Source organism: Mauremys mutica, chromosome 16, assembly GCF_020497125.1.
Source record: "Mauremys mutica isolate MM-2020 ecotype Southern chromosome 16, ASM2049712v1, whole genome shotgun sequence".
NCBI classification, from domain to species: Eukaryota; Metazoa; Chordata; order Testudines; family Geoemydidae; genus Mauremys; species Mauremys mutica.
Window position 1 is genome coordinate 5635775 of NC_059087.1, and position 12943 is coordinate 5648717.

Genomic DNA, 12943 nt, shown 5'->3' on the forward strand with positions numbered 1-12943 from the left:
TGATTTTGCTGGTTCATTCATTTCATGCTCTAGGCTTTGTGGGCTGGATGGCTGTTTTGTATTAAAACTTGTTTTAATACCATCTTCACCAGAGAGCTGTATGTTGTGAAGTGCACATTCTACAACACATCATTGTTAATTAATACTAAAAGAGTATTCTACAACACATTGATAATTAATAGTAAAAAAAAAAAAAAAGAGTATTTTTGGCACTCCCACGTTCTGTGTTAGAAATGTATCACACCATCAGTCACAGGGCAGTCAAGAATCATTCTGAATATAATACTTTCCACACATCAAAAAGGTCTTAGCAATAAATTACCCAATTAAATTTAACATATGATTACTCTTTATTCAGTGGAGTTACTCTGGGTTTGAGCACTACTGTAATATTGACACCATTGTTCCTTGCACGCTAGTTAAGTAGTTCTCTTTGAATGGTTTCAAAGCTTCAGTCACTGAGGGCAAGATTTTCAAAGGTATTTAGGAGCCTAAAGCTACATAGAGATGCCTAATGAGATATGCTAAAGCACCTGAACAGGTTAGGTGTCTGGGGCGTAATGCTACAATTCTACTACGTTCAGCCACTAGGTGGCGCAGTATGTAACAATCTCCGCAATCTGCCCTGTACAAGGAGAGGATGACAATGCTCAACTCCTGTCAAATGTTATTGATGTCTCAGATTTCATTGCTAGCAAACATTTAATATTCAGAGCTGATGCATCCTTTTTTGGGTGGGCTTGTGTGAGGGGTTTTCCTCCCCCCACCTCTCAAATCAGAAATGAATCATTCCCACTGTGATCACATAGTTATGCATGGTGCTAGCCCTAGAATTTCGGTGAGGAAGAGCATGATGATTCTTTGGGGGTAGTCCCAGAACATAGGTTCCCTTGTATATGAAAAGGGGTTGAGGGTACCTTCATGCTGTGACCAGCCTCCCACTGAAGGAGATGCACAGCGCAGCTGCTAAGGCTGGAGGAAATGGGTAGATGACAATGTTTAAAAGGGATTTCAAGGCTACTTCTCCAAAAAAGTTAGGGGCCTGAGGCAGCCATTGGAGAGTTTCTGTATGTGGGGGTGAATTTTACCACTTATATAGTAGAGCTCTTTACCAAGAGTGATATGAGGTCTGAAAAACCTGCCATATGGTGAGATGAAAGCAGTTCAGTTTATTTAGTTTATCCAAGAGAAGGTTAATAGGTGACTTGATCATGGTCTATAAAAAATTGCAAAGGGAGAAGGTTTCTACAAGTAGAAAGCGCTTGAGCAGACGATGGTAAAAGAAGATAGACAAGTGCAGAGAAATAACTGCACTGTTATATTTTGCACCTTAATTAACCACTGGAATAACTTATCTAGGGATGTCACTATTTCCACATCACTTGACATCTATAAATCATAACTGGATGTCTTTTTAAAAGGCACTCTGTAACTCAAACAAGCTAGGACTTCATGCAGAATCATTTGGAGAAATTCACTGGCCTGTGTTTGCAGCAGGTCAGACTATATGATTACAGTGGCCTTAAAATCAATTAACTAATTTTATCACCAGACCCTCCACTCTTGTGGTGTAGGTATGTCAATATTATTGTTACCATTTTACAGACAGAGATACTGAAAGAGAGTGAGGCAGAGATGGTCAGTGACTTCCCAAAGCCACAGAAGGCATCAGAGGAAGGACTAGGCTACAGGAGTACTTTACTCTCAGGGGATTTATCTACACTGGGAAAGCAGGTGTTTAAAACTTGCTAATAACACTACTGATTTTCCCACTGTCATCAAACCTAGCATGTTTAGTCCATTAGAATAAATTGCCTCTCATGCTATTCAGCTGCCCCCTCGTGTACCCAGAAGCCACTCTAGTTACTTGCCAGAGAAGTTGGCTCATCTGCAGGACGGTGGCACATGGCTGGGAGGAAGCTTTAATGATTGGGTTACACCAGTTACATTATCAGGCTGATTTTAAAAGAAAAAGGTTTCTAGTCCTTTCTCTTGTCACAAATGCTGAGATCAGCCTCGACGTGTCCAGATCCATAACATCAGAGGCTGCCAAAGCACAGTACTCTCTGTGAGGCAGCAGCTTTGACTGTTAGCAATGTTTGTTTGCTTACTCGCAAATTTACATTCTCCATGAAGGTACCTAAAACTTTGGCACTAGCTCTAGTCCTAAATAGGTCCTGTGTAAATTGAGCATCATGGCATGCTAAATGGCGCGTCGCTCTAGCGGGCTCTTGCAGACTGATAGGACTGTCGTTTTGTAGAGCTAGGGAGTTTTGTTGGCTCTCATGGAGTCTGCTATCTTGTAATTTATGTCAGAGTCCAGAGCCTCAGCTGGGTCTCTTCAAAACCTTTCATGAATTTAAATAAATAATGTGCAATGTGATCTTCCAGCCACTCCGTTTAATTAGTAAGAACCTACTTTATTATTTTTTCAAATTTGGTGTTGAGCTGAAAATTGTAAAACTTTCATCTTTATTTGGTAAGTTTTACTTTTCTTTATTTATACCCAAACCAAACGTACTGAAGTTTGTCTTCCTTAACAGAAGATATAATGCTAATGCTAAGAATTTATAACTTTAAACGAACCCCCTGAACTAGTAAATTGGATTCACTGATGTTCCAGCCAGGACCACCAGCCTTCCTAAGGCAGCAATGGGAAACCCTAAATGATGGATTTTCCATTGTGCATTTCACTTACGTTGTTTCCTTCCTTCAGACTTCTTTGAATCCTTCGATGCTGGCCGACCTTTTGGTTGCGCCTTCTTGAGGAACGTACGACGCAGACATGATAGGATAGATTTTTTAAATCTTCTTATAGCAAGAATAAGAGCAATGAGGATGAGGAGAGCAAGACCAAGTATTGCCCAAAAACCCCACCAGATTTTGTCCCTCACTCTCTGTGGGGGAGGGCCACTGTCAATGCTTCCTCCAAAGCCATGGAACTGACAGTTTGGAGGGGCCCAGCCCTCGACACAGTGACAGTTTTTATTATTGTTGCAAACTCCTCTCCTGCTGCACTTTTTGTCCTCATCACACGCTCTTTTAATCACTGAAGCAGCCATACATGTCCGGTTCATACAAACCTTTGTGTTGCCACACATTGTGCCATCTGCCACTACTCCGATGTCAACAATATCTACCCCTGGATGATAGTCTGTGCCCCAGCACCACCCATTGCCCATCGGCGTTTGAATTATGGTTGCGTATTCCTCCAAGACAGGTATGTCTTTCACATTCACACACTGCACTCTCCCACACAAGCTGTTGCTCTGGTTGCATTTCTCAAACGCCATTTCTTTCCCGTCACCCCCACAGTTGCCAAACCGATCAGCTTTTACATTCAGTTCATTGAAGCAAATTTCTGGAGCAGCTCTAGCTCCTTTTCCAAAGATACTTTCACACTGTAAATTATGGGTGGCGCATTTCCCCTTATAACAGTAGCCATTGTCACTGCATGCATTTCCATCCTGCTCATACACATCTTCAGGACACCACTCGGAAATCCCATTGCAATACTCGGGCAGGTCACACTCGTCTGCAATTGCTCTGCATGTTCTTCCTGCTGGCAGAAACTTACATTTTCTACAGCACTGTCCAACAGAACAAACAGCTCCTGGCTTCAGTGTGCAATTGTGATGGCAACAAGGATCTCTTCTACATTCTCGTAGGTTCCCACAATCACAGTCTTCTCCACGGTCCACTACTTTGTTACCACAGCGCTGAATGGTAAAAAGTGCATGAGGTTCAGGGATGTTAAACAAACAGTTTCCTTTTCCTTTATCCATTAGGTCTAAAAAATAATTTTTACTGCAGTTACTGAATAGACTGGTTCTTGAACTCGCTTCACTCATGATGCAACTTGTGTGTTTGCCACACATACAGCCTGTGTGATCATGCTCCATGCCAAGATTATGACCCAGTTCATGAGAGAGAACCTTTGAAAAGAGTATTGGAGAATTAAAAATGTATGCTTCAACTCCTGCTCCATAATAGCCTTCACAGATCCCACTTACATATGCCCTCCCAACTAGTGTTCCAAAATTTTTATAAATAAATAGGTGTGCAGCATCATGTTTCACCCGTGGAGAAATATTAAGTTTTCTCCAGTCATTAAAACTCTGAAGAAGCAACCTGATGTCTTCAGGAATGTTAATGGGGTTGTTTTGCGTCCAGATCAATAGCCCAACCAGAAGTATACGTAACTTTAGAGACTGAAAATGAGAATCTGCCATATTGACTGTGTCAACAACGAGATATGTCACATTGGTTTCATTTTTCCCATGATAGTCAAACAGTTTTTTGTCTGCCACTATAAAGAGCTCGAGATACCTGGTGTGTCTGAATCTTATAGACAGGTCTTTACCTATTAAGTCCTTCCTAGTCTCCATTACTGTTGCTGGACGTTTTCTTTCTCCATCAGTTACTTCACACTTCACAGCCTTGGGTTCCATCTCCTCTGTTCGATAAAGACGGTGCTGGAATGTAAAGGAAGTCTCCACAGGTTCAATGCCATAGTTTAAGCTCCCAATCTGGAGAAATCCTTTAAGTCCAGAGCAGGTGCTGAGGGCCACGTAAGACTCTGGGGTATTTTCCACATACCCATGATAGTAGCAATCATCTGGAATGTGGGGCTGATCTACTCTCAGTTGACCTCTAGCATCGTACGTGAAGACTGGGAAATTTTTTACTAGGAATCCTTTCTTCTGCTTTAGGTGAACTACGTGGATCTTACCTTCCACTTTGATGGCATAGGACATCTCGTCCTTGGTGGCTTTGCCTTCCTTGGGTGCTAGCTTCCTCGGAACTATCACTTCATAGGAAGCAAACCGTGGAGGTGGATGAAGACTACAGTCTGTGCTGGGAAGGAGAGGCCCCAGCAACACCATGGAGACGCCCAGTCTGAGGAGCAGCCCTTGTCCCAGCACTCTGTCCCTTGCCATCAGACTCCTCGGCATTAACGCTAATCCTCTCTGGGTCTGGTTTATGGTCGCTGCTTTCCAAACTGGAGCAGAGAAGGGAAATTGTGAGGTGTGTTAAATCAGCAGCACAGTCGTTAATTCAGTCATTGAGTGGCTCCTTCTCAGCTTAAAAAGCAGCAGGTAATGCCTCTCTCTCTCCACTCCCAACTGCTGCCCATGCCCGCTGCCAACTGCCTCTCTGCGCTTTAGTGAGTAGACACAGTAAACTTCTCCCCTTACATTTCATGCTCCAGATCAGCATCATGTAATGCACAAAGGGGCCAGCCCCCTTTCACAACCCCATTTCTGTGGGCTCCTTCCTCGCCCATCTCTCCTTTGTAACATCAAGGGCTTATGCTCACCATTTGTGGGATACCAAGTACCACAACGCAACAGACCTCCTCGCTATATAATAAAGCACAGCCCCACTAACAAACCGCTCTATGCAAGGAAATCCAGGCTTCTAAATGGGCAAAACCAAAAAAAAAAAAAAGGTGGGTTATGTTTAACCCCTGAACTTCCTGCGGCTGTGGAATGTCCGGGATGGCGGTTGATTGTTTTGGTGCCTCTTTAAACGTGAACATTCTACGGCATGTGGCTTGAGGTAGAGAGGGACTTAGAACGTAGCCATGTGTGGCTTGTGCAGAGCCAGACTTTAGGGCTTTTCAGTTATGCAGGACGTCAATTAGAGAGAGAGCGAGAGAGAGAGAGAGAGAAACTAGCACTTTTCCAAGCTATGCCAGAGCCCAGTGCTATGAAAGCCCAGCTATGCCCCGTTCCTTGAGTCAGCTGTCACGCAAGCTGGTGCAGCTATTCAAGCTACAATTCACAAAAGTCCTTGTTGTGGCGCAATTAAAATATTGCTGCACATGGCACCTGTGCCACAACTGCAAGACAGAAATGAAATGGTATCTAGCATTTGGCACTACCCCCATTCCTGTACACCACAGAGCACCCATCGCATCTTTCACTACCTCCTTTTCCAACACCTCCCCGTCTTAAGATAATGAGGTGTGTGTGCTTGGAGAAATCCTTTGATGTGCTGAAAGGAGACAATTTGGTGAATAGGGTGCTGGATGGCTGTCAGCAGCTACTATGCTGAGGCTTGCGGGTGGGGGGGGCAGGAAGCTTGAAATAAGGGCTTGTGAAGAGGGAAAATGCAGGCGGGTCATAGGCTGTGTTGCCAAAACAAGCATTTAAAAATCATGACTCAGCTCCCCACATAGCAGGAGATGATTTTAAACAGCGAGGGACTTTTTTTTTTTGGTCTGCATTCTGACCTTTGAGCCTACAGGGTCAGGCAGCCTGACCCTGATTTTCTGTGGGCTTCAAAATTCAACCTGAACTGCTAAAAACCACAAAAAGAGGTGCCCCCCCCCCCGCTCACTGCTTTTAAGGGATTCCACTTGCCCTCTCCTACGCCCTGGGGTGGGGTAGGGCAGGAGTGGCTGCCACTGATCCCACTCCAGCCTTTGCCCTTGTCAATAACCCACCTCCCTCCTGACCCTCTCTGGGAAGCCTCCATGGCTTCTTCCTTCACTTATCTATATTTGCCCACATCAGTGTCCTTCCCTTGGGGTCAATGACCCTTTCTCCCTCCCCCCACCCACCCACCTGTTTTTCACAGTGCCCCTCTCTGTCTCCTCACAGAATATGGGGCCGCCCTCCTCCCTCAGGGCAGCAGAACTTTAGCCCCACGGGTTACAATGGGGGACAGGGACAGTGTCCATTTCTTTTAAGAGCTGCTCCTCCACAGGCTGTAGGGAAGTGGCAGCCATTTTAACTGAGGGCTGCCTGTGGCTTCTGTCTCACTGAGAACAAGGCGAGATGGCGGCCATTTGGAAAGCTGACTTCCCCTGAGGGGGACGATATTAGGTGCCAGTAGGGTGACCAGACATCCTGATTTTATAGGGACAGTCCCAATTTTTGGGTATTTTTCTTATATAGGCTCCTATTACCCCCCCACCCCGTCCCAATTTTTCACATTTTCTGTATGGTCACCCTAGGTGCCAGTCTCTGCTGAGGGGAAAAACCTGTGGGTTGTGAAGCAAAAATGGCAAAAAATAGGAACCTTAGCCCTAAATTTTAAGTTTTTAAAACTCCCAATTGGGTCTCTCCCCTCCTCTGCCCGCTTGTGTGCCACTTCACCAATATCCTAAAAAACCACGTTGGGGCGGGGCTGCCGGATTCCAGTCAGACCCCAGTTACAAACCCTGGCACAGACAAGCTGTGAATTGCTTAGGGCCTGATGGGGCCAAGGGGATGATAAATAGATTTAAATCCGTCAGTTTTTTTTAATTCGCTGATCGTTTTGCTATTTGATTCCAAGACCAAATTTATTTAATTATTTTTAAAAAACAGAACAAACTGCCAAAAGTGTGTGTGGATATGAATAAAGTACATTTACATGAGTCCTACTGAAACTAGTCATCTGGATCCATCGATTCTCCGGCAGGGTTCCCCAGGCATTTCCACAACTGTTCTGAGAAACCCTAAACCATGGACTTGCCACTCTGCACTGGCTTTTTGAAGCTAACGCCTTGTTTTCACATGCTCCTGAGAGATGGATGTATTTGCCCAATGCTTTCAGATGCTCTATGAATCACTGTTGCTACAGGCTTTTTAAGTAAGAGAGCGATAGCTACAGTGACTACAGCGGCAGCAAGGGTTATGCCCACAATAGTCCCGACAAAACTAAAGAGTCCAACTTTGGAAAGTGGGGGGGGCCCACTGTCAATGCTTCCTCCAAAGCCGGCGAACTGACAGTTTGGAGGGGCCCAACCATCATTACAATGGCAGTTCCCGTTACTGTTGCAAACCCCTCTACCGCCACACTTCTTTACAGTACAGCTGGATGTCAGCACTGTTGTCTCATTGACACATGTATGGTTAATACAAATCTTGTTTGTTCCACACTTTGCACCATCTTCTACTATACCAGTATCAGAGAGCTCCATCCCCACGTGAAAGTCCGTACCCCAGCACCACATATTATCCACTGGAGTTTGAATTAGGGTCGTATGATCCTCTCCCCAAGGTATTCTTTTTACATTCACACACTGCACCCTTCCGCACAAGATGTTTTCCAATTTACATTGCTCAAACTTTACATCTCCCCCGTCCCCTCCACAGTTGCCAAACCGATCCCCTTTTAGGTTCACTTCTTTGAAGCAACTTTCTGGAGCTGCCATAGCTGCTTTGCCAAAGAGGTGTTGACATTGTAAATTGTGAGTAGAGCAAAACCCATGAAAACAGTAGCCGTTGTCACTGCATAAAGTCCCGTCTTGCATATACACATTCTCTTGGCACCATGGAGAAGTCCCATTGCAATACTCAGGCAGGTCACATTCAGTTGTCTTCTTTCTGCATGTTCTTCCTTCTGGAAGAAACTGACATTTGTGACAGCACTGTCCGAAAGCACAAATAGCCCCTGGCTTCAACTGGCAAGTGTGATCACAGCAAGGGTCCTTTTTACATTGCTTTTTGGAGCCGCAATCGCACTGTTCTCCTGGGTCAACTATGAAGTTGCCACAATGCTGCACATGAAATAGTTTTTCAATTTCTGGGATGTTATTCAGACAGCGTCCTTGCCCTGACACTGTTAGGTCAAAATAGTCTCTAGAACTGCAGTTACTGAATTGATGGACTTGTGTATGATGTGCATTCATGATGCAGGTACTGTCATTGGCACATACGCACTCTTTTCCATCATGTTTCATGCCAATATTATGTCCCAACTCATGAGCAAAAAGCACAGCAAACTCCCTTGAAGGGCCATGCATGAATGCTTCGACACCCGATGCACGTTTCTTATCACAGACACTTCTCAGGTACGCTTTTCCAATGTTTGCTCCAAAATTCATATACACAAACAGGTGTCCTACATCATGTGGCGCCCGTGGATAAATGTGACGTTTTCTCCAAAGGTTAAAATTGAAAAGAACCTCACTTATATTGTGTGTAATTTTGATGGGGTTGCTTTCTGTCCAAATCTCTAGTCCAGTTAGTAGTACGCGAAGACGAAGAGGATAAAAAAGCTCATCCACCATACTGACTACATCAATAACTTGCATTGAAACATTAGTTATATTTCTGCCTGAATATTCAAACCGCAGTTTGTCCACCACTATAAGAAGCTCCATATACTTAGTGTGTGTCCAGGGATGAAATGCCTCCGCTTTGGGAACCTGCCTCCTCTCCGTCTCAGAAGCTTGATATTTGATCTCTTTGGCGGTTAATCCACATGTCACAGCCTTGGGTTCCATCTCCTCTGTTCGATAAAGACGGTGCTGGAATGTAAAGGAAGTCTCCACAGGTTCAATATCATAGTTTAAGCTCCCAATCTGGAGAAACCCTCTGAGTCCAGAGCAGGTGCTGAGGGCCACGTGAGACTCTGGGGTATCTTCCACATACCCATGATAGTAACAATCATCTGGAATATGGGGCAGATCTACTCTCAGTTGACCTCTAGCATCGTAAGTGAAGACTGGGAAATTTTTTACTAGGAATCCTTTCTTCTGCTTTAGGTGAACAATGTGGTTCTTTCCTTCTGCCTTGATGACATAGGACACCTCATCATTGGTGGCTTTGCCTTCCTTGGGTGCTAGCTTCCTCGGAACTATCACTTCATAGGAAGCAAACCGCGGAGGTGGATGAGGACTACAGTCTGTGCTGGGAAGGAGAGACCCCAGCAGCACCATGGAGACGCTCAGTCTGAGGAGCAGCCCTTGTCCCGGTACTCTGTCCCTTGCCATCAGACTCCTCGGCATTAACGCTGGATTAAACTGAATGCTCTCTGGATCTGATTTATGGTTGCTGATGCCCAAACTGGAGCAGAGAAGGGAAATCTTGGGGTGTGTTAATGCAGCAGTACTGCCCTTAATTCAATCACAGAGCAGCTCCTTCACACAGTACAGCCCAGCATCTTAAAAAGACACAGGTAATGCCCCTCTCTCCATTGCTAGCTGCTGCCCATACCCACAACCAACTGCCCCCCTCTCTGACTCTGAACATTTTAATGACCAAGTTATATTCCCCACACTCTCCTTACATATCACCAGCTAGAGCCGCCTGGAGTATCAAAGCTGCCTGCCGCCTTTCACATACATTTTTATGGGCACCCTCCCCATCTGTGTCTTTTGTATTTTCAGGGGTGCTCTCTCTCTGTCTGGCAGGGCAATACTACATCCAACAAAGCAGCAGGCCAGCCAGAGAGCCCAACCCTGCTATATTATACAGCACAGAAACACTAACAAGTCTGTCTGCGAAAGGAAATTTAGGCTCCTAAACTGGGAACAGGATAACACTTATAAAATGTTACTCCCGAAACTTCTGCTGCAATGGAATGGCCCAGATCGTGTCTGTTTCTCTTCGTGCCTCTTTGAATGTGAACATTCTACGGCATGAAGCTCAGAATGCAGCCATGTGTTCCCCCATGCAGTGATGGGCATGAAATGGAGATTTGGATCCCTGGGATTCTACTCGATATAAATTTGGAATGAATAAGGCAATGGAAAGATAAAGGGTGGTGAACAATGCTTCAGTCACTCATTGGGACCATATAGCAACAAGACACACCTTGGCTTATTAATTCATGCTTTTTGGCGCACTGGCTAGCGTATTGCCCTTTTCTAAACACCTTATTGCTGCTCATAAGCTAACTTTTTTTTAAATTGTTTTTTGGAAAGTGGGTTGCATGCATTGAGCAATTCTGCTCTGAAAGATATTCTCTCAGTAGGGTGAGAAAATGAAGAGGCTTGTAAGCTTCCTGCCCACTACAATTTTACATATATACAGCTTGCTTGTGTTCTTGAAATCTCTCTTCTTTTAAGTTACCAGGACTTTTTAGGCCTGTTCTTTCCTCCTTTCTCCGGTAACATGGATGCTATGTCACAGCAATGCTTTATAGATCAAATAGCCACTCACTTTCTATTATGCTAATGATTAAAAATAGTTTTACTGAATAGTTAGGCTATTCCCATTTGTGTTAAGTTCTTATAAAAGCAACATCATTACAGATAGAAATCTCAACATAGTGAATTCAAAGCCTTGCAATGCCTTCCTTTGCTTCAGTTTCATTTTCTTTAATGCAATGGCATGAGAGAGTTTTCCCTTTATGCAACGCATTAAGGAAATAAGAATAACTAGTTTCTGCTTCCAAGAATACCCTTACAGCGTGGGGTTACCAAATGTAAAAGGAGACATCAGATTTAAAACATTCAATTGAGTCTTAGCTACCATAGTAGAAACACATCAACTTTATCTTCCCAACTCAAAAATTACAGCTACAGTAAGTTATACAGTAGGACCTCAGAGTTACAAACACCAGAGTTACGAACTGACCAGTCAACCACACACCTCCTTTGGAACCGGAAGTATACAATCAGGCAGCAGCAGAGACAAAAAAGAAAAAAAGCAACTACAGTTCAGTACTGTGTTTAAATGTAAACTATGGAAAAAAAATAAAGGGAAAGCAGCATTTTATTTCTGCATAGTAAAGTTCCAAAGCTGTATTAAGTCAATGTTCAGTTGTTTATGTAAACTTTTGAAAGAACAACCCTCACTCTTTGAAATGTTTGTAACCCTGAACAGAGTTACCAACAACCTCCATTCCTGATATGTTTAGCTCTGAGGTTCTACTGTATGTACTCTGACAGAATGGGGCTAAGCTGTATTCTTATCGAGTGTATAATGCTGCCATCTACAGGGAGGCATCATAATTACTAAAGACAAGATGACAGGTTATCTTGCCCCACCTATTAATCAGCGTGAGAGTGTCACCTACCTTAATTTTCTGGTGCTTGGTCCAGCCCCAGTTTTGAACTTTGCCCTTAGAATGGGCTGTCTATCTCAAAGCACTTTACAGATATGAGTAAGTTCGGCTGCCCAGCACTCTTGTGAGGTACAAAGGAATGTGACTATTCCATTCTACTACAGGCGGGTAAAACTGAAGCAGAGAGATCAGATGACTTATAGTGAGAGAAATAGAGTCCAGTTGTTCTTGGTGTTGACCACAGGACTGTCCCTTTCTTCCATTGGGCTACAAAGATTTAAATTCAGCCTTGATCCAAACAAAAAAGCCAGATACCTTTTAAGTTTAGTAAAATCATTTTTTATGTACACTGATGAATAATATTTACAATCTAATACTGATCCAAAATAAACTAATATTACAGAGAACACTGAAAAGGAGAAATGAAAATATTCTTAATACACAGAAGTTAAACATGGCATATGAAGGGTTCCAAGAGAGATTTCCAAAGGAAAAACACGTGGTAATGATATCAAAACTTTAACAACTTCCTATTTCCAAGTCAACACAGTCTCCTTCTAGACAAGTTCTTCTAATCTTTTCTTTTTTAAATAGCCCCAAACAGTCAAATCACAAGATAAGCCAGATATATATTTAAAAAAAAAAAAAAAAAGGTCAAATGATTTCAGGCAAAGATTTATTTAGAGTTTTATTTAAAAACAAAAGAACCCCTCGCATAGTAGCTTCCTTTATCCTTTGTGTTTTTATAAAGAGAGGTTCTTTTATGGGGTACCATCCATCAGACCCTTTCAATTCAAGATATTTAAAATATTACAGTCTGCTAAGGAGGACTGGTGTTTATTACCAAACAAAAATATGCACAATCAAGACAAAATACCTGGCAATTTCATCCACTGAAAAATAAAAATGTAGGGCAGAAAAAATAAAATTTACTTAAAAAATATTTAAACAAAATCCATTAGTATATTTAATTTTGAATTCAAAATTAAATGTAACAATTTTAAAAAGTAAAATAAATCAGTTTTATCATTTTATAAAACCATTTGACCTTCGGTTTCAACTACTGTCACCATAATCTCTTCCTTCCTACACGCATTTCAGATTACCGTAATCTGTTCTCAATTAGTAAATGGACAATATCAAAGTAAACTTACAAAAGGCAGTTTTTCCACCAGAGACTTGGAAATTTGACTTCTCCCCCTCCAAACCTGCA

The 12943-nt window shown here is 43.0% G+C and overlaps 2 protein-coding genes across 4 annotated transcripts; both read right to left on the bottom strand.

Annotated features, from left to right (window-relative positions):
* Positions 1-266: 266 nt before the first annotated feature.
* LOC123350798 (disintegrin and metalloproteinase domain-containing protein 9-like) lies at positions 267-5475 on the bottom strand. Of its 3 annotated transcripts, none has more exons than XM_044989532.1 (2): positions 5321-5475; positions 267-5002 (listed from the first exon to the last, which is right to left on the bottom strand). In XM_044989532.1, exon 2 carries the CDS (start codon positions 4953-4955, stop codon positions 2691-2693), a length of 2265 nt encoding a protein of 754 aa, XP_044845467.1. In that variant the 5' UTR covers positions 4956-5002; positions 5321-5475; the 3' UTR covers positions 267-2690. The 3 variants fall into 3 exon arrangements, with proteins under 3 accessions (XP_044845467.1, XP_044845468.1, XP_044845469.1); XM_044989533.1 differs by lacking the exon at positions 5321-5475 and having other exon boundaries at positions 267-3935; positions 4364-4429; XM_044989534.1 differs by having other exon boundaries at positions 3790-3935; positions 4364-5475.
* Positions 5476-7346: 1871 nt separating this feature from the next.
* On the bottom strand, positions 7347-10325 carry LOC123350802 (disintegrin and metalloproteinase domain-containing protein 9-like). Its single transcript, XM_044989539.1, has one exon. It carries the CDS (start codon positions 9725-9727, stop codon positions 7505-7507), a length of 2223 nt encoding a protein of 740 aa, XP_044845474.1. The 5' UTR covers positions 9728-10325; the 3' UTR covers positions 7347-7504.
* Between the last annotated feature and the right edge of the window lie 2618 nt (positions 10326-12943).

Coding starts and splice junctions, on each gene's coding strand:
- LOC123350798 (XM_044989532.1), bottom strand. CDS start 4,955: ATGCCGAGGAGTCTGATGGCAAGGGACAGAGTGCTGGGACAAGGGCTG.
- LOC123350802 (XM_044989539.1), bottom strand. CDS start 9,727: ATGCCGAGGAGTCTGATGGCAAGGGACAGAGTACCGGGACAAGGGCTG.